The sequence below is a fragment of the Megalops cyprinoides genome, chromosome 14 (assembly GCF_013368585.1).
Source record: "Megalops cyprinoides isolate fMegCyp1 chromosome 14, fMegCyp1.pri, whole genome shotgun sequence".
In the NCBI taxonomy this organism is placed as follows: domain Eukaryota; kingdom Metazoa; phylum Chordata; class Actinopteri; order Elopiformes; family Megalopidae; genus Megalops; species Megalops cyprinoides.
This window is the reverse complement of record NC_050596.1, coordinates 17,226,687-17,248,814: the sequence shown is the minus strand read 5'-3', so window position 1 is coordinate 17,248,814 and position 22,128 is coordinate 17,226,687. Positions and strand designations below refer to the sequence as shown.

The 22,128-nt window shown below is 38.3% G+C and overlaps 1 protein-coding gene across 1 annotated transcript in view; it reads right to left on the bottom strand.

Annotated features, from left to right (window-relative positions):
* Positions 1 to 22,128, bottom strand: part of LOC118789364 (glypican-6-like) — a 189,783-nt gene that overhangs the window by 102,257 nt on the left and 65,398 nt on the right. Inside the window, exon 3 of the mRNA XM_036545752.1 lies at positions 2,126 to 2,517. Within this exon, the coding sequence (XP_036401645.1) occupies positions 2,126 to 2,517 (392 nt within the window). The remainder of the gene's footprint in view (positions 1 to 2,125; positions 2,518 to 22,128) is intronic.

Sequence of the window (22,128 nt, the reverse complement as noted above, 5' to 3'; positions counted from 1 at the left end):
CAGAGGTACAGCAGTGAAATGATCATTTGTCATTGTGAATACACTGGATGATGTGTGCATCTCTCAAAGGCACGCTGCACAAATAATCTGAAACCTGGACTCTCCTGATGTCAAATCAAGGGTTTTAAATCCCTTTAGAGTCTTTCAAAGGATTTACAAATGAGTACTAAAGACTGTGCCCATTTCGTTACAATGGACGTGTGGTATTTGCATATTAATTGCATCAACAGACCACACCAACCTTTACTGGATGAATCATAAAAGGCACCTTGCAGACCTTCATTTCCTGTGTGTTTGTGTGGAGGACATCTCAATGAAGGGGCTTTGTCTTAAAGGCATTGCGGATATAAACGTGACTGACAAGGAAAAATGGATCTCACTGTCCTGACTGCCACACCCGTCTGCTGTGTCACTAACACACACAGAAGGGATAAATAGATCTGTTACAGGGATGCAGATACCTCAGCTCCACCTGCTTTCACAGCTGTGTATGACTTTATTATGATCCTCCAAAGGAGGAAAGGAGATGCTCACTAATTATGAACTGGCCTGCGCTGTGAGTCTACTCTGCTGTAATGTGACACTGATAAAAGTGAAAGGGCAAACAAATGAACGTGTATAAACGATAGCATCCAAGATAAGTCTCACAAAAGTATTCATGGAACACATGTTTATGAAATCTGGTAAATTAACATGTCTTCTGTTGCAAACTCATGTTGTTTACTCATTAATTTTTCAGTGTTCAGGGATACTCAACATATGACAAAAAATGAGAGAAGAGAAAGATCACCAAGTGAACATCTCACAGAAACTTCAAAGTGGCTTATTTGGCTTTCCTTTAATCTCTTTTTTTACACACGATTGGAACTACACTGGCGGTCCGCAGGCATTAAGTGCACAGAATACCCAATACATTCTGCTGTAAGCTTGCATTTTCATCAAACAGAATACTTAGGCTTAATGGATACCCTATATACAGAACAAATGTCATGAAAGGGAGATGCAAATATTCAATCGGAACATTCCACCCTTCAAGTGAGTTCTGAGGCCTAAGGTCATCTAATAAAATGGGGCTGCCTCTGGAAATACTAAAACAAAATCTGACCTGGGGTCACTACAAAATACTAACAAGAACAGGGATCTTCTGATGGCCTGATGGTTCACAGGCAGAAAGGAATAAGGGTTGGAGAGTCAGCCAGATAACAGTGCTCAGCACATGGTTCAAAGAATGATTTAAAAGGCATACTGGTGTATTCACATAAAAAATAATTTGAGATGTATATATATATATAAATCTTAATGGCATTTAAATGTATTTAAAGGTCAATAAATATTCAAAAGGGAAGACATTTAAGTCAACAGCTGATGGCTGAATGCTTAAACCATCCAACCAAACATTTTATCTGGGATTTATTTTTGTACAGAATCACCGTAAGTAGCTTGTGACATCTATTAGTGGCACCAAAACCGAGCAATATTTTTTGCATAATGTGTTTAATGGGCTTCAGATGTCTTTTTTATAGAGGCACCATTTGCGTGCTCAAAGTGGCTACCTGGGTACCGTAAGGATAGCAGAGGCCAAACCACAAGCTGAGCCACTTTAATGAGTTCAGGGACAACTGAGACACGAGTGACACCCCGTGCATCGAACAACTAGGCCTAATTACCACTGAAGGACACACTGCACCAAAAACAGAAGCACTCGGCACATCTTTATGAATCCAGTATGAAGAGTCTCGATTCTGACATACATTTGTATTCTAATTCCGTACAATGTGGGAGCATATTCTTCTCACAACAAACTGCTCTTGCAGTTAAAGTAAAGATGGTTTTTCATCCCTCCAGCTTTGAGATTGCTTCTTAACTATCGCTAGCATATGACACTTACTTTGTTATTTACAAAACACTATATATATATATATGTGTGTGTGTGTGTGTGTGTGTGTGTCTTTGAGTGTCAAATTCAGAATGCTGTATTGAAAAAAAGTGCTTTCAAAATCAGTTTACTAGAAAAATGAAGGATGAACAACAATTCAGGAGGACTGGATATCAACCAAAAGTCTCCACCAACCAAGCAGAGGTAGCGGAGCATTGGATCTGCCACATACACCTCACTGGGCCTTACCTTTGACACTCTATTGGCCACCTCCCGACCGACCATGAGCCCCTGAACGAACGTCCGCGCCGCGATAAACGCCCGCGTCACCTGAGCCTTCAGCTTCCTGGGCACGTCCCCGAAGGGCTTGAGCTGGTCCGTGTACTTGCTGATACATTCAAGGTAGTCATCGGTGAAGTGGTACTGGGAGTTGAGCAGCTGGAACATGCGCTCCAGCAGCCGGGCCCAGAAGTCGTTGAGCATCTCCTCCAGGTTTACGTTCCCGCCCGTGTAGTAGCGCTTCAGCTCAGTGAAGAGGTCCTGGAAGACCCCGGAGTTCTGCATGTACAGCTTCCCGTACGTCCGCACGAACATGTCGTTCAGCGACTTCTCCGTGTTCTCCAGCAGCTCCAGGAAGAATTCTGAATCGGGAGAATAAAGACAGGGCAAGGTCACTTTCATGGTCAGTGTTTTTGATGTCTCCCATCATGGTGCTTTTGAGGTTCAAATATCAAATGGGAACACAAAGATGCAATTCCTTTTCTGTTTCCTTTACTAAGTTGACATCTTTTCCAGGACAGAATGGCACGGTTTGACCATACATCCCATTTATACCAGATTATTAGCAAATGAGCGCATAGGATTTTAACTGTATTTACAACCATATTCTGCCAACACTGCCTTTATTTACAAACGTTTCAATTTAATGTAACACATGGTATGCACATTGTCCAAAAAGGATATAGCTGGGATTTCAATTCTCCCACTTTTTCAGTTCAGAAGAATTTCTTTATTTGTTCTTTACTCAGAATATTTCATTCATTTTCCCTTGAAATACAGTAAACGCTGGGTGCCTTGAACATTTATTACTTTCTAATGGGAAAAGGTTACGTTACCAAATTGAGAAAAGTGTTCAGTGTCCAGGGGAAAGAAAGTTTAACATCAGACTATTTTTTCTCAGTATAAATGGTTCCAGGAATCATTTGCTCTATTGGGGTCTGTACTTTTGTAAGGCTGCTCCTCCTCCATATGGCATTCAAATCACATTCTGTTACTAACATTAAACGTTCCAGTTTCTTTTAGGTCAGCATCGTCAGTGTCTAGCCGGGCCAAGACTCGTCGTCTTGCCATTTACTTCTAGATTTCACCACACAAGCCTCAATGACTGGACAGATCTGTAATCCTAAACTGACCTGTCACTCTCTGTCCTCCTTATGTTTCAAGGAAAGTACTTAGCAAGCAGGAGGGTGACTGAGTCTGTCCACTCGCTGTAGAATTACAGAGTGGCTTCAATCTTTAATTCATTTAGCCATTATGATGTTCAAAATCACAATGTGATGCCCTCACAATGCCAATGCGCATTGCCCGTTTTCAGGCTGCTAAGGCACAGCACCTGGTTATGGATTGGAATCTGCATATTACCCCTTAATAATTGATTTAATGAAATAATGACAGCCCCACCACTGTCATTAATAATATATAAAATTGTTCTCATTGCTTTTGGACACAAAAAATGTTCACAGAAATAAAGGCCCGTTGCTGCTGTGATTCCTTCTTGCTCCATTTATTTACACACCTGTTCTTTTTTGGTTACATTCAACCAGCTGTAAATGAGTAACCACTTTATGCATCACAGAAAATTATGGTTGTGTCATAATAATCATACATGTGCTTTTGAACTGTTAAGTGCTGTAAATAAATTCCTTTTTAAGCATGACTAGGAAAATACAATTTGAGCCATTAGCAATGCACTTTGCGTGGATATAAATATAAATTGCAGAGAGTGCATTTAATATACTCCAGCTACATTAGTGTCAGCAAAAAGCCTAAAATTGTCATTGATTTATTCTGAAAGCACATTTTAACATGATGATCATAATAATAGCACCTAGTTAATTCTATCATATATTATAATAATATTATTATGTATTATAGGAAAATTCCATTATTGATTATTGTAACAAAAACAAAAAAAAAACTCAGATGTTGAAGCATGCATGCACAGACACACACACACACACACACACACACACACAGGCAACAATGTTAGCAGGATGAGAATACTCCAGGGTGCAGCATATTGTGTAGCTTTATCAGTGACAGTCCTGGCAATTTGTTTACATTTTTTTCCTAATAATAAATGTGCTATTTTTACCCCATTATTTTCTATACTGTCTTTTTCTCTTTGCCAGCAGTCAATCCCCAGTGCTCAGAAGATTCAAATGACTCATCTGTGTATGTATATGCATATATAAAGACAGTTTTTAGCACACTACTATATGAATAAACAGAAGATATCATAAAGCTGTCCCTAGTGAAGGCCTATCATCTCTACCTGTCCATTCTGGTAACAAATCAAAGCATTCAATGTATGACATGCCTTCTAATAGAGCTGAAAGAACTTTTCCCCTCCGTGTTTAAAAGTTGAGTGCTGTTTCTCTCTGATGGTGATGGTGTGAAACCACAGGAGTTTAACGCAGCTTGTCAAGAGATATCCATTATCCTCTTCTCTGATCCTGCCCTCCTGTAATTTTGTGAATAGCCTTGCAGCATGGCTGATCAAGCAGAAGACTTTTTGAAAATCATAGCTTTGCTTGGTTGCTCGTTATGTTACATGAGCAAGCTGGCAAATACAAAGTAAAATTGACTGAAATGTGATATTTTTGTACTCTTTCCTCTGACATTGGTTTAGACAGAAGCTGAATAATTTATTAATGTTTCTACATAAGCACAGTATACTCTTATTCAGACAGCTGTGCGATCTACTGGACCATCCTAATGCTTGTTTTTACCTGAATGCAGGTAAAATTAACTATACCGTTATTCCATGAAATGAGTAAAGAAACCGAACTGTCCGTGTGAACCCTATGCCACAATTTAGGCAGGGAAAATATTTAGGAAAACATTTAAAGGTAGAATATTTCTGTCTACATCTATATATCTCTCCCTTACTATGTTTCCAAATTAAAAAATCCTACCCTGAATTTTATATTGATGATGTTCATGAAGTGTACTGCATGCCACAAACAACACTGTGGCCTTTGTTGGTTAAAGGACTCCTATAATCACAGCAACTGAATCAGGTTCCGGGAACCAGAGCAGATCCAATGACCTGATCTATACCTGTCTGCCTCAGATAGGAACTACCTGCAGAGGATGAGACTGGGAAGGGACTGGACATTCCATATTTTTCTTCAGGCTTTTTTTTTTCATATGACTTCATATGACTTTTTTTTCATATGGTTCTTTTTTGATAGGGTATCACTTGACTTGACTAGACATAATGCTAGCCCTTCTATCTCAGCCAGTCTAACTTACAGTTGACTTGTGAAGTTATTTTCAGTGTACTGCTGACAAGAAATCGAAAACAAACTTACCATGTAGAGGATGGTGCATTCACAAGAATGTGTGAGACTGTGATTTCATAGGTATTATATTTACTTCAATTGATTGTACTCATAAGTATGTACTTAACTGTAACTGAATGGTTATATATGAATGGTTTATAATCAATATACATTCCCATGTCTGTTGGGATACTGTTTGTATAAACAGATGACAAACAAACAAAAACAGCTATCTGGATACACTGGATGACTGTTCCTCTTGGGTGCCCTTTCACCATACCCTATTTCCTGCAGACACGAGTGAACCCTCTTGTACCCTGTCAAACCTGTGCTTTTTGTCTATGGGAATGACTTCTATTAGCTATAGTTATTATATATATATATATATATATATATATATATATATATATAGCTATTAGTATCTTCACTTCGTTGATTGGCTCCCACTGATGCACGGGTCAACTTTCACTGCCTTAGAGACATGAGATGGCATGAACCTTCTTGGATTCGAATAAACACATGTCATAGATTGCTTTAATACCTGTCTTGTTTCCCCACCCAAAATGGGGTTTATGAACTCACTGACCCTGAAAATCTCCAAGCTGGTCACATGAATAAAATGATTCTAACCCTGTCTGCCAAGCTATTTACAGCGGGCAAGTGTGTATAACTGAAATTTAGCACTTCGTACTGAATTGCTAGTGATCTAGCCAGCTGATGCCACCTACCTGTTTGTCAAAGTGGCTGGTAGTCTGTCATTAGAGTGTAATAAGACAATGACAAAGTGTCAAAAACTAAAGGAAAATATACTGTTACACTGTCCCTCAGGGCTCAGTGCAGATGTGAGAATACATTTCAAGTGTTTATGTTTTGCCCTGGAATCTAAAGCAAGTGTTCATAATGTGCCTTAAATGCCTCAGACAGCAAAAATAAGCCAAGACAATCTCATGTATTGCTCAGGCCAGCCTATGTTAAATGAGTTAAGTGGCTGTTCAAAGAGTTAGGCCTATATTTTCTCAACACATATTGCATTAAAATGTACATACATTAACTACGTTATAGAACAAAAAAAGAAAAAAGAAAACAACAAAGACATTCTCCAGAACAACCTCCCTTCAAGGTTAGACCAACACTATTCAGAGACACTCAATTTAGACTAATTGCTCATCCCCTCTGCTGCTATCACTTTATGTAACCTTACATTTCAGTTACTTACCAGAGGAAAATCAAATGGGTCTTATTAACCTTAAAAGGCTTCGTAAGTGCTCATTAGCACTCCACAACACCATCAAAATTAAAATCATATTAGAAACAGTTTTTTTTTCCCTGATTCTCAACACCATAGAGAAATGCACCTCATGGAGCAAGCTCTCCGTGGCTACTCTGAACCAGATTTGAGCAGGTATATCAAATATTCTTATTACAGGGAACCAGGTCCCCAGTCACTCATTCTACTTTCACTGCAGCTGAAAGACCCATGATTACACCTTCATTTATTAAATAATAATACCCTTCAGGCGCTTTCATTTCAGAAATGCAGTCTATTTTCTCTTGTCCTATTTTCCTTCAGAAAATATTTCAAACAACCTTTCAAATTACATAAAACTGTGCTGTATTATTATGAACTTTTGATAACCACTGTCCTCACTTCACTAAACAACATTTAACAGTAAACGAGGTTCTAGTTTTACAGTATGTTTCCATTCACTGCAGTGTGATTTTCCATGTTTCCACATATATAGTATATGTGTGTGCATGTATACAGTTGATCACCATAGAATCCAAGCCTCCTTCATAGCTCATTATACAAATACTTGAATCTGCTTGCATGGAGTATTTAACCTGGGAATAAAAGACAGAACCAATATTTATTAATTTATCTTAACTCAGAGAAAAGTGGAAAAGAGACTGTTTTCAGTGACTTAATTAGAGGATTGTGTTAAATATTTTATCATATTTCTCTGAGAAGGAAAAACAACAGTAGTCTGCTGTTAAATAATTAAAATACTGTCTCATTCACATTTCTCTCTCAGAAATTCAAGTGTGAGAAAATAATATTGGATATTAAAAATAAAACTTTCAGTGCATTGTTAGCACACTGACAAGCAGTATATAATCATATTTACCATGTCATTTTTCAGAGCACCACAGTATTGACTGATGCTTTGCAAACAAAAGATTTTCGGAAAAAAATACTACAAAATGAAAACCACTGCCAGTCAATCATTCAGGAACTGATTCTAAAATTCATTTGTCTTCGCAATATTATCCACTAAGGGGCCGATTCAGACTTGAGATGTGCATCTGTAAACCCTGTTTAAGTGCTTCCATGGAGAGTTGCGTGTCTCTGTTACTACTAAGCAGATTCAGATATGGACTTTCTTCAAACACGGTATAATATTCTTTTTGTCATCTGAAACATGGAGGCACAGACCGCAAGACACATTCATTCATGAATGTTCAACACAACCCGTCTGATTAGTTTTATTACTTTAATGTGCTAGCTAGTTGGTAGCTAGTTAGGCTAACTCAGCTGCATTGAATACATTTTCTATGTCTATTGCACAATAAAAATCATAACAGGACCATTGTATAGATACAGTTGCAAACTCCAGAAATGCCTGACGGACAGTGCCCAGTGCCATGAGAGAAACAGAAAGCATTTAGGACCATTCTGCAAGACAGCTAGCTAGCTAGCTAGTCTGAACCACTCACTAGTTCAGACCATAGGCAACCTCCTCTCCATTAGTGTCCAGGTGCTTCACCAGTTCCTCAGTTGAATGTTACAGCACACAAATGGCAACATAAAATTTCCCTGCACACTTTAAATTGACAGTTTATTGTAATTCATACAGCTAGAACTTATGCACAAGCTTCCAAAATTGTCTATTGATTTGGCTGTGTTATCTACACAATGCAAGAGAAAACTTTGAAGGAAGTACATGTTGAATTTATGTTGTTTTACCTTTTTAAAAATATAAAAAAATATGTGATAGCCTACTGATGTTTTTAACTTGTATCACTCCTGCAAAAATATTCAAAAGGATGATCTTGGTTCTGGAACTGCTCTGTTTTCTTAGAGGTATCTGCCCAGCTTTCATAATTAAAGCGAGTATGTTGTGACCATGTTCCGTAATGAGAACTAATAACTCGGTGTGAAAATCTATTGGCCACCAGGCTCCAGGCAGCTGGATTTCTAAGGCAATTTACAGTTATTCACAGCATGCAACTTTATAGCACATGTTTTAAGAGATATGTGGGTGTGTAAGTTAAGCAAATAACTCAAATAAGTCAAAAATATATACTACAGTTTACAGAAAGCTGCTAATCTTTTACAATCTTTTTATATTTTTTTTTACAATCTTTTACTGTAAAGGTGTTAATACATCCTCAAAAGACGACTCCATGAGAGTCCATAAAATACCATGAGGGCATCTTCATCTCCCGGTTAAAAATGCCATGGGTCACAGCTGGAAATGGTAGCAATGGACCGAACGAGCTGAAAGAAGGCACAGAGGTGAACATTGTCAACGGTGATAATTAATTGCACTTTGAATAGGTTAATTGAGTGCAGTGAAATTATTCTGGGTGTCATTATCCACGTGTCACATACAATCTCATCATCTTTCTTTAGCCTGCATGTTCACTCCAAACCAAGGCAATTAACTTTAAAGGGGTATATTGAGGTATCTGCTGAGAAAAGAAATTTCATTTTTTTTTTTCAACTTTTATCAAAATTTTTATATCAATGATGACTTTAAATTGTAGATTGTTATATGATGAAGAGCCAAATCTTTAATAGAGATCCAACCAAATCTGAATCTGTAATACAAGTGACAGAAACAAATGAGGGGAAATGAACAAATTAATGAATTATTAATATTCTGTGGCACCCAACTGAACATTTGCTGTTGTGTTTGGAATTTAATAGTGAGTGGGGTTTATTTGGTGGAGAATGTCTGAAAAACTAAATGTCTACGCATATGAAAATGCATTCGGGGAATTTTGATGGCTTGTGGCCATCTCATGATGGCCATGATTTGGGAAAAAATACCACTGTAATAAATACATGATACTGATACTGATGATACTGTAATACAAGATAGATGTCCATCAACACAGATGCAACTGCATTAAGAAGGGCACTGTCTACACTGCATGCAACAATAATGCACTGACACACTGATTCAGCTTCATCCATCTTCTCCGACCATAAACCTCCTGGCAGTGTTCTAATTCTAATGGCTCCATAAATGTCTGTTAATATTTTGCTGCGGAGGCAATAAATTGCGGTAGAGGCCGCTGACACTGTACACCTACGTGGCTGAGCAAGCTGTCATAAATTAGTGAACCGGGGTTATCGATTTGTCCATCAAAAATGGACACCCATCACTGTGATTGACCATGGTGGCCTTCTTTCACTTAGGGAGAATTGCCTTGGACTAAAACTTACCCACTTACAGGGATTAGACCGTAAATCCCTGTCATGGCACACATTAGACTAGAATTACACAAGTCTATTTTTGAAAACAGATGACAGAGGCCTCCTCCTTCAAGCACAACAAGGTGAGCAGAGTCATGTAAGACTGAGGTCAGCAAATTCTGCCTCATTCTTATTTTAAGTAAGCCTTTTTTATTCATATTGAGCACTATTTCAACACCAGGATATGTGAAGTAATAGGCTACATCTCTCCAGGCAGGTGGTACCAAATAAACTTTGCCAGCCTTTCAACAGGGAATTTCTCTTAAATAATTCTAATACGCCTATCTGTATCTTCATTAGGTTTGTATCTATGTCTTTCTTAGCCTACCATTATTAAAAGCTTTTACATTACATTATTATAAAGCTAGGTATTCAATTTCAAATTTGTATCTTGTTCAAAGGAAAACGTGTGCTGAAATTACTGTTGTCCTCTCCTTTTTTGAGTATGACAGGGATATGACCTTTCTTTGGTGGTGGACTGGCAATAATGCAGATCATAATTATATGCATAGTTCCAACTATGCCCTGTCTTATACAGAGAGCATAAGAAGATTTATTTTTACCATATGGAGGAGGCATCCAAATACAGATAGCACCAGTGAACGAGACAATAGTTTTCAAGATAAATTCAACATTGTACAAAAAAAACTGCATTTAAGAATAATTTAAAGGCAGGCAAAAGACAAAAGGTTAAAAAACCTTTTGGGTTAAAAAAAATTCAAGTAACTTCTATATATAAATATAATAACATGTTAGAAGTACAGTGGAACAAGAAATATATATATACATGTCTCTTGTTCCCCTGTACTTCTAACATGTTATAATATATATATATATATATATATATATATATATATATATATATATATATATATATATATATAGTGCTTTTTGAGATATATATATCAAATATCAAATATATATGAAAGCACTTTAACCATTATATATATATATATAATGGTTAAAGTGCTTTGAGCTCTGAACAAATTCAAGATTAGAAGTACATCTTTTAACCCATCCTTCTCATGGATGGGGTCTTTCAGGCATACCTTGTCTGCGGTTGAATTAAATTATTCTACTAAATTAAAATTAAATTTTTTTGCCATGTTTTATATCCTAAATTCCCAAGCCCAGTTGGAATGATTGTTAATATTCTAATTAATATCATGAATGCACTCTGGTTCATAACTGAATAACTGATAGGATAGAATTCACTTTGCTAAATGTCATGGCAAGACAACACCTAAAGAGGATCATATGGGTCTCATTGAAGTAGCTAATTAGCAGCATAGCTCCATTAAGGTCTCAATAGATCCAATTAATTGGCAATGGAGTTTCAGTACGATATAACAAGAGCATAGAACTCTAAGGACAATGTTTTTGAAATCATGGTCAAGAGAAGTGTTCATGTTCCTAATCCACACAGAGTATAGCTAATTAATGTCTGTTGACATAGCTCACTACTGTAGTCATCAGTTTAGATAACTGAATGAACTTGAGGACAAAATATCTGCAATGTCACTCTGACATGTGCGTATGTGCCCCTCTGCTGACTAGCCACTTTCACATAAGTGTCGGACTCCCCTGTCAACAGGAGTGTACTCATTTCTCAGACTTTTATAGATATGAGGAGGGCTTTTAGCCCATGGTTGCAGCTCCAACTACGTGCATCCATGCAGCGGTCTCAGATTCTTCCACTTTCCAATAGATCTTATTTTCACAAACATGACAAGCACAAATCAGTATCACACCTCTCTGCTTGGGAGTGCAAGCTATCACTCTACACTGCTTTTTTATTGCTTCACACGTCTTCACTTGTCAGGAGAGATGTGAGGAGGGCATATAGCACTATATTCAGCACTGTAGGTGGCTAATGATATCTACGGAGTTCACCAGTTGGCCATGTCCTGAAGCTAGCAAGGTACTGCAATCAAATTTACGTGCTGACCACCTAGTGTTGTATGTGTTGAGAAGATACTCAATGTATGAGATCACACAGCTCTGATCAAAACGGTAGAACCATCTTTGTGTGAAGATTTTTTTGCTGCTAAAATACTGTGATTAATATATTATTAAACAATCATTTTGATTGGAAATAAGAATTTGATTGGAAAATGAACAGAAGTGGTATATCTCACATCTCTTTCAAGCTTGCATTTTACCCGACAGACCAACACATACATGCTGGATGAGTGGACCCTGAAAGGAGGCAGACACCAATTTAGTCATTGACCAAATGACTGCTTACACTTAGGAGACATCCCTATTTTGACCCAATCAATTAAAATGTCATTTGAAGCCCTGATATGATTCAGACATGTTCAGTATTTCTGGGTTTGTGCTCACAATATTACCTGTATACTATGAAAAGCACATGCAAAATGTCCCTTTTAATACAGTTTTCTTCCTTCTCACAGGTGCTACATTGCTTAGATTTCAAGTGTGGACTTGCTTTAGAGGCTCCCCACAGTGTTTTCCCACTGGTTTATAATAGATTATGGATTCTTGCCAAACCCAAATGTGTGCTTCACATGCAGTTTCTTCCATTTGCAAACACTTGCTGCGTTATAGTCAGATCAGGCCAAAGTGGATCTTTCAAATTCAGTGATGGAACATACGTAGAAAATGCACAGACACATCTACGTGCACGCACATCACCTAAAATAAACAAGCAGCACCCCTTGCCAAATGTGTACTTTTGAGCACAAACATATGAGGAAGGAATCCTTGTCCTTGCTTTTCTTATTCATGTTTGCAAAGGCTACACCAACAGCAGGTCAGAGCGAAGAGTTGATTACATTTGTATTTGGTATACAGCACAGAGGGAAGTTATTTATTTACTCTATTCCTATCATGAACTAAAGTAACAATGATATATCAACATGACAACATCACCTAACTAAGAGTAGTATGAGCATTTTTTTGGTATTTAATGTGGTCTGTTTTGTATTGAAATGTCCCGGCTCACCTCAGGTATAGCTGACCTGACTTACGGCAGATCAGTTGAAACATGATTTTACTCTTGCTTCAGGAGCTTGTAGTCCTGCTGTCTGAGCTTGGCCTCTTAAGCTGCCGCTTGTGGCCATCTCATTGTTTTTTTTAACATTTTAACATTTTTAACATGGGAATATATTCAAAAACTGTTTTATGATGCACCACTTGTCTTGAAGACAAAGTTTTGAAGCCATGTAGAAATGAAGACTATTTGCTGTGAGTCCACAATGCAAAAGAGGGAACTCTTTGTTCCAGTGATCTAAAGGATAACCCCCGAGCAGAATTATGACAAAAAATATTGAGCAAGCTTCATGTTGATAAAAGATTTTTCTGGCCTACTTCTGGCAGACAAACCACAAGCTATAAAAGTAATCTAATATGCATTTAAAAATGGAGAGAGACTAATAAAATCAGTGTACCACTTAATGCAATGGTCCAGTAAACAATATAATTAATACTGCCATAAAATGTTCTTTTTTCAGTCGTCTCTTTTTATCGTATTAGATCGTATTAGATCAGATTGCATAGTTGCTGTAATGTTTTAATAACATGAGCAGCAGCTCAGATCAGAAACAATTAAATTCCAAATCTAAATCTTTTTAAAAACACGGGTATTCAGAGAAACAATCTTTAAGAAAAGCCTTCATTACTGTTTAATGGATAGAGTCGTCAGCAAATGTTTTAACAACATCTATTAAGACAGGCTGTCTTTCAGAAGGCTTTCTATCCTGCTAGATGCCATTTACACTATTGTAGTATTCACATGTTAATATGATTTCCCTTCTTTTCAAATAAATTTGGCTTGCAAGAACACTGGACATGTGACAGCCACATCCATTTCAGATACAGTACAGTATCTGGTCTAAACTATGTTGGCTTGGGCCTGTCAAACAGAATTCCTTGCATTAGAATTCATTTATTTTGAATGACCTCTGATCCATTCAGCTATTTGTTTCCTATAAACCTGTACTTATATGCTTCATCCAGAAAACTCACCAACTGAAGAATAATATGCTCCAGGATTACCATTAATGCCAGACATAAAGAATGCGATAAAAGCAAGTCTTTGCCTGGACCATTACTTTGAACATCGGCTCTGTGCTGCAATGAACAGTGAGTTTCTGTGTAACTCTGTGATCACGTTCAGAGAAGCCATTCCGCTATGGGCTGCATCTGATTGCTGCCACCTCTCCAGAGATGTTGACCGATGGTAGATTGTCTGGTTTCTGCTCTTAAATGAACCCTCAACCACTGCCACATTGAGACAAGATAACAAATGTGAAATACCGAGGGGATCCCCCTGACTGGGAATGGCCCCTACTTGTCCTTCAGGGTAGCTGCTGAAACACGGCTAGCACACCGTGGCAGGAGACCCTCTAGCTTCTGACAAACCTCCCCAGCAAATTTTTCTGATATTCTCATTGAGTGACACTGCAGTTCAAAATATATTCTGTGCAGGCTACCTTTGGCCAACAAGTTATCATGAAATGGACTTAATGGAGCAAGAAATCATCCCTCACTCAGAGCAGAGAGAACATCACAGTTAAGTTGACAGGGACAGTACGTCAGTCAAATAATCTACCCACCCACCTTGGAAAAAAAGGATGCAAAGTGAGGGAATACCAGGAGACAATTTCTGTGCATGCATCCATTATCAAGTGGCAGCTCATTTGTATCATCTGTAAAATTAAGCGGCAGTGAACTGTGATTTTACAGAATAAGATATTATTTGACAGCCTGGCCACAATTCTCAGTCTAATGAGAAAGTTGAGTCGACACTTCCAAGCAAACAGCCAACAGGCTACATCAAGTGGAAGACCTCCTCACCACTCCAGGTAAGCTAACATTGAGTGCACTGAACCTGATGCAATCTGGCCCTGACAGAGAACACAAATATTTGCACAACATAATGGGTTTTGAATGTTACTGCACGGAGTTGTGAACTAGGATGCCTCTTCATCTCCTTGTTTTAGATTTGATACCAATCACTGTACATTTGCATTTGAGTGTGTACAAATCAGGAGGTAGGACCCAGCAGTTGCCTTGCTGGTGTAGCAGCTGAAAACGAGTGAACTCAGTTCCTGCTGTTTGGAGGTGAATTAACATTTGAAGTTTCTAAGTGCAGATTCCAATGGATTTGAACTTTAGGGAAGATGTTGCTTAATTTGCAAGTCATGGAGGTGGTGGTATGGGCCATCCTGTGATGAAATGTCCTCACATGTTGTCCTGTGCCACTGCATACCATTGATTTAGAGGGGAATTCGCCAGTATGCAAAGCCTACAAATTTTTTAATTAGTGTATTGCGAAAGGACATAATTGTAATTATTTAGCTGAGGATCTGGGTAACATAATCATGCTTGTATAGCCTCCCTTTCAAAATGTTTCAGTTCAAAAATAGTCCATCCTGTGGCCACACTTCAGCACTTACTGTAAATTGTTACTCCTGTTTTACTACCTCTGTAATGCTATACTCACAAGAACAGGTGGATAGTGTAAACATACTGCCTTTTCAGACATCTGCATATTACAATCACTGAGTAAACATGGAGCATACTCATTAGGCATGTTCTGACATGATATCTCTCTCTCACAATCTCCCCCTCTTTCCCCACTCCCTCCCACCCTCTCTTCCCTGCTCTTTCTCCTCCTCCTCCTCCTTCTTACCACCTTAGTTTGACCTTTGGTGCTGTGAGACCTCTCAGGGAATACAGCTAAGGTAGCAGATGGTGGAACATTTTTCTGGGTGACCCCCAGGTGTGTGTCCTATTCACATGATGCAGGAAAAAAAAACAAATTCAGTAAAAACAAAAAAAGATATGCATGCACACACACACAGTGCTGTTGGAAAGTAACACAATTATATCATAGCCTTTAATTTGTATGCTCAGTCATTTGACAAAATGTACAAATTCAAGGAGGCCTCTTTGTAAATCAAAGGAAATTAGTTTCATAAAGGCACCTCGTGCATTAATTAGCCACAATTCTGAGAAGGACAATCTTTGTCATATTTATTAATCACTGCATTTTGAACAAAAAAAGGGTGACATGACCAACGGCATCATGAAACCCCTGTAATTAAGAACACATACTCTGCAACCGTTAGCCGACTGGTTGGCAAGAGATGGCTGAAGCCTTTATAATGAAGCTGAGGCGAAGTTTTAAGGAAATGAACCAAAACAAACTTCACCCGAGAGATAAAAGTCAATCAAACAGCTGTGAATCCCCATGGCAAGGTGGGCATCAGTTGTCACGGTGACAAGGGCCGTTCCGATGCTTCCAGCTGTGAAGAGACCATCTGCTCCTTTTTCTTCTTTTCAATTAGCGCCTGCAATTTTCTTTGCCATTGTGGCACACAATGCGTTTCTGTTTTATTTTCAGACTCCCTGCAATTATGATAAACAGATCCAGGAAACAATGAGACCCTCCAAACAAGTAAACACCAAATCTGTCTCACAGCTGAATACTTGTCTTTTCATTGAAGTAATTGTGGATATTCTACCTGTATTTCATGTTTCAACACAAAAAGCATCTGTTTCAGATGGCTCTCAACACTAGTGACCTCCAATACTTAAGAATGCTTTTGTATTCTACAGAATATGTGGTCACAATTTGCTTACCATGTGAGCAACAGCTGATTGTAAAATGCCAAGTATGAAATACGGTTGACACTGAGAAGTCAAGCAATAAAGAAGAGGGTCTTGTTTCAAACTGTGTGAGTTGGAACCTTCATCGTAACATTCAAGACATGGGATCATTTGATATTTAACCAAAATTCAAAGTCATGTATTCAGATCATATGGCAAGGCATTGTAATTGCAACATCAGACTGAAGAAGTTAGTCAACAAACTATAAAATGAGCCTTGGAGAAACCTCATCGTCAGGGGCAGTTTGACTTTAAAAGCTATACTGTAGGTTATGCTATGTATTCAGTAGCGATGTGAGGACCATGACTGCCAACAACAGTGGCAGAGGCCTTTCTCTTGTTACCTAGGCCAGAGTTCAGCCAGACAGTCTGTCTCTCCTAAATTCTCACCCTTCTCCTGTTCAGCATGAGATCACCGCCAGCAAATGCAAAGCGTACCTTCTTATTGCAGGGGAGCGAACTAATCCAGACAAATAAAACATACATTTCATAACACCACATATGTTTAAAGAGCACCTGGGGGTCCTCGATAAAAAATAAACATGCTTTAACTTACAGTTAACATGTATAATGTATGTGAAACTGGAGCTTGAAATTAATGCATGGAATAAAAACCAATAGGTATTTGAAAAAGTATTTCAGCAAAAGATGTTGGACATGAAAAGACATAAATCTTAAACCCGATGCGTACTTTGTGCAATCTAAGACTTTCCCTTGATTTTACCACCATAGAACCAACCTTGGTGTTTTTTAATATTTTCACCCTTGAAGCTGCATCTGGGTATTTTTGTTGGTTTTACATACTTTTTTTCTTTCAGTTCCTTGCTACATACAAATAGTCTGATACATAAATTGCTGCAATTTCTTTTTGTTTTTCCTTTTAAAAGGCCATAATATTCTACTGCTGTGTTCATTTTTCAAAGCATTTACTCTCACATCCAAAAAAAAACATTCAGTGCCAATCTCTACTTATAAATAAATTGAAGTGTTTTTCAGGGCTAATAGATTTTTTTCTTACAGATTTGTGTTATGTGTACTGTTATTTGTGGGCTAAGATAAGTGTTAATTGAATCCAGGGGTTAGTCATTTCACATAGCACTTAATCACTTCCTGAATATATCATCAGCTGAAAACAAGTTACACATGTGCTAACGACAGTGATTATGTCATCTACTTCTATTCTTATGTACGATTATTGAGTGAGTAAAAACGTTATTACGTTAAAAATCATATGTTCATATGTTTAATCAATTAAATAATGAAAAATTAGATTAAATCATACTGACATTCAAAAGAGAAGCTGAGGAAGAGTGTTTCCCTGATGGGTGGCGATGGTGAACAGAGCAGGCAAAGAAGACAGACAGTCTAGTAACCACCTAATTAATTATGCTTATACAGTTAAACACGATCTTGATGAGTGGAATTACATGGAGCATCACTGGGACTTTATTTGTCTCAGTTGATCTGTAAGAAGATATTTTGCAAATATCACATTTTCAACTCTCTTTAGCGCCTGTCAACTCAGATTAATCATATATTTCTTTCACGATGAAATTTATTGCGGTGATTATCGTTTTCAAATATCTACCGCTCCGAATAAATAGGTACAAAAACATTGACTTGTTTCTGTTAAAGCACATATTACAGTGCCCCCCCCCCCTTCCCCAGGGTGAACTGAGACGGTAACTCCATATGACTTCAGAGGCAGGCACAGAGCCCTGCTGACTCATACTGTAGCTGCGGTGCTGCAGGTTCAACGCCTGTCTCGGGTGTCTGTCTGGGGCGGAGTTAACATGATCTCCCCATGTTTTCACAGTGTGTCTCTAAGTATTTTTATTTCCCTGCAAACACCCAAGGACAAGCGGGCTAGTTGAGGTGGTTATTTTAGGTCAACCATTGATGGTCTATGGTTATTCATGCACTGACCCTGCAGTGGGAACTAAATCGTAAATCTCTGAAGCACCTACTACTCACTAATGAACAACCCAGTGCCGTAATATTTTTGCATTATTTATTTGCTTGGTTGCTTATCTATAAATAAAAAAAAATGATTCATCAATCTGACTACTTTAGTGAAGCATTGCAGGTTAACGTCCTTGTTCAAGGATACAGCAGCAGCTGAACCTGCAACCTTGTGGTTACAACCTCAATCTAACAGATGCATAAGTTGGCAAACTGGGTGAGCTAACATGAATTATTATTTTGAAAGCTTGGATTTAACAATGGCAACAAGACACTTAATAAAGACTTAACAAGAGCTATTTCAGAATTAACAAATTGTGTTTGTCTTTTTCAAAAGAAAAAAAAAAAATTATGTGGCACTTGTATATGCTGTGCTTTATCCTCCACTTTCAGACAGACTGTTTATGTCTATCTAACAGCTGAGAAGTTTATACTTAGAATCAGAAAGATCAAGAATGAAAAACGGTTGCCCAGACATCACCTCAGAAACTCTGACCTGTATGTTGTGACATGTTTCTTCTGACCTTGAAACCTTCACCTCCTGCCATGTATACAACAATAAATCCTTTAGCAAGCTCACAGAACCCCAGATCTTCCAGAATGAATTTAAAACAGGATTACAATACTGAGGAACACAGCACTTGATTGTGCTAGACAGCTGTGTTGGCCCTTAGACAAAACACATGTTTCATTCATGGACATCTCTACACTGTTCTGAAAAACAATGCTAATCTACACTGCTTCCATATTTACGGAGGTCTTAATTAATTACTAGAAACAGAGCCAAACGTGTGCATGCAAGTAAATATCTTGGCTAGCATAACATTCTAGCAGGGAAGCAGTGTACCATAGTGGTAAGGAGCAGGACTTAACCGAACCGAACCGAAAAGTTGCCAGTTCAATTCCCTGTGGGGGAGCTGCTGTTGTACCCCTGAGCAAGGTACTTAACCCACAATTGCCTCAGTAAATATCCAGCTGTATAAATGGATAACATGTAAAAAAAAAAAAAAAATGTAACCTATGTAAGGCGCTCTGGATAAGAGCGTCTGCTACATGCCAAACACAAAATGTAACATAAATGTGTAAATAAAAATGTATGCTGTTACACTCTGATAGAAATACTTGTCAATACAGGAATATGTCTTCCAGGTATCATTTTAGAGACTGGGCTACCCTTCAAGGCCAGTGTCCTCTACGCAACATGGAATGTGTCTATGTGGGATCCCATTATCTCACCATGATGATGAGACACTTACCAAGGACTTCTCCTGGGTGCTGCCGGTATTTTGGCCACGTTAGACTGGAATTTATCTACCAGGAAAAGAAGCAGCTCATGGAAGGCCAACGAGGCCCCTTCCATAGAGCGCTTATCGGTTCGGCAGGATTCTGGAGCTGAGACTTGACACGGGTGAGTTGGTTTTCTATCTGCACTGCTTCTACATGTAACCTTCACTTTTCCTTCGGGGGAAGCACTTCCTGCTGCCAGTCATTTTTCCGTCGAGAGACGTCTGTTATCCGGCCTTAAGAAACTGTGTGTGGAAGTGGAATGTTTTTAAAGTGCGTTTGAAATGTGTTCTTGGAGAGATAACGTGACCGACTGACCTTCTGCCCTATGCAAGCCTCATGAATATTCATGAGCATTGCAGCAGAGCATCACGGATTTTGGTACGGCAGTGCCAGAGTACAGGATGTGTGGGAAAGAGGCCGTTTTGTGTGTGTGTGTGTGTGTATGTGTGAGTGTTAAAGACAGATAGTGTGAGGGGCAGAAAGAGAGAGGGAGAGAGACAAGCCTGCCACTGTATAAGAAGCATGGTGCAGGCTCCTGTTTAATTCTTTCCAGGCAAATTGATCATTCCTCTCTATATTCCTTTGGAGGCAATAGCAATCAATATGCTCATGCAATGGTAATGCAAGGAGGCTGAACAAAATGATCCCTGTCTTTATTTACAGTAAAATATGGACAAGATAAAAACAATATTTTTGCATTATTTATGAAACTGGACAAGAAACCATTTTGTAACTATGAAACCAGAGACCATTAATCACTATCGAGACTCTGAGTTACGTCCAAGTCTGGCTAAGGAGTTCCGTTCACTATTGAAACGGCTGGACACAGGACTTCCAAGTGATTCACCATTTGGTTCAACAGTGGCAAGGACATAACTGTAAGGGCCCTACTTACAGGGTGCAAAAATACAGCATGGTGATCAGTGGCAAACAGTTAGCAGAATAACAGCATTTAGGGATGCAAATAGCAGATAGCAAAACATGCAAAAGTGCGATCACATGTGCTTCAGTACAATGCTGTTTCCTTCCTGGCTTTTCTTAGCACTTACACTCTGTTGGTGTGGCAGGGGTGTGATTATCTGCTAGGCCTGTCTGTTGGCACCAATATGTAGCACAGTACTCTAGAAAGTACCAGACTAAAGTATAGGCACTTGCATCCGTTTAATTATTCAATTGTATTTTATTTATGTATTTTTTAAGTTATAAAAAGGAGACTTCTGCTCAGCAGTGTTTTTTAAACCTGTGATTGTTTATAAATATATTTATCTTTTACAGATTGTGTTAGATTTGTAACTAATTTTCTAACAGAACAACACAAATCTCCAAATATTTAAACAATTGAATTATTATACAATTTGGTATATGAAGATACCAAAATATAAATTAGTTATGGGATTTGTCTTTTCACGAGCTGAATGTATACTGTTATTTTTAAAAATGCCAATATTAATTTTATCCATGTATTAATTGTGGTAAAAATATTGTAGTTTTGAAAATAGCACATACTGTGCGCAATCCTCAGTGCTGAATAGCACATGTCATACACACTATCCAGGGCGTTAGAGACGAGGGGACTTGCTGCTTGTACTGCTTATTCCCATCCCACCCTCTTAAAACCAGGCGCACTGCACTGTTACAACACCATACCACTACTTAAAGCAGGAGTCCACCATCTCCATTACTGCTCATAGAGCATCCATGATATAAATGTACTGAGTGTGATTGAAGTCATTTTAGCTTCATATGACAGCGCAGCAGAAACACCGTGAGAAGGTAGAAGTGGAAAATGGCACATCTTTCAAAATACCAAAATATCAGTTTTGACAGCAATTTACACCAGAAAAGAAAAACCCAGAAAAAGTTGCACCAGCAATGCAATGAGAATACATTCACACGGCCCTGTCTGTGGTAGCGCTCTGCTTTTTAATACCCACACTGTGATCCCAGTAATTTCACCCCAGGAACTTGTGAATTACAAAGCTATAAACTGAAACAGAAAATTAATACTTATTAAGCTGAGGGTAGCACATTCACCGCTTAAAGATGGCATTTTAATTTAATTTTTTCCATTTTAAAGGGGAAATGAGCTGTCCTTATTCATTCTGATTTATACACATTAACTCATATTAAATGTGTGTTTTTGCTTATGGTGGTTATTACTGTGCTTATGGCATGTATGCATCTGCTAAAATTCTAGACTCCATTCAAATGACTGAACTACAGTCAAACTGCACCAATCAGATTTGCAAATTTGGTTCTGTAACACACTGGGAGCCATATTTACTAGGGTTATGAGCTCTGAGGAGTTCATGGAT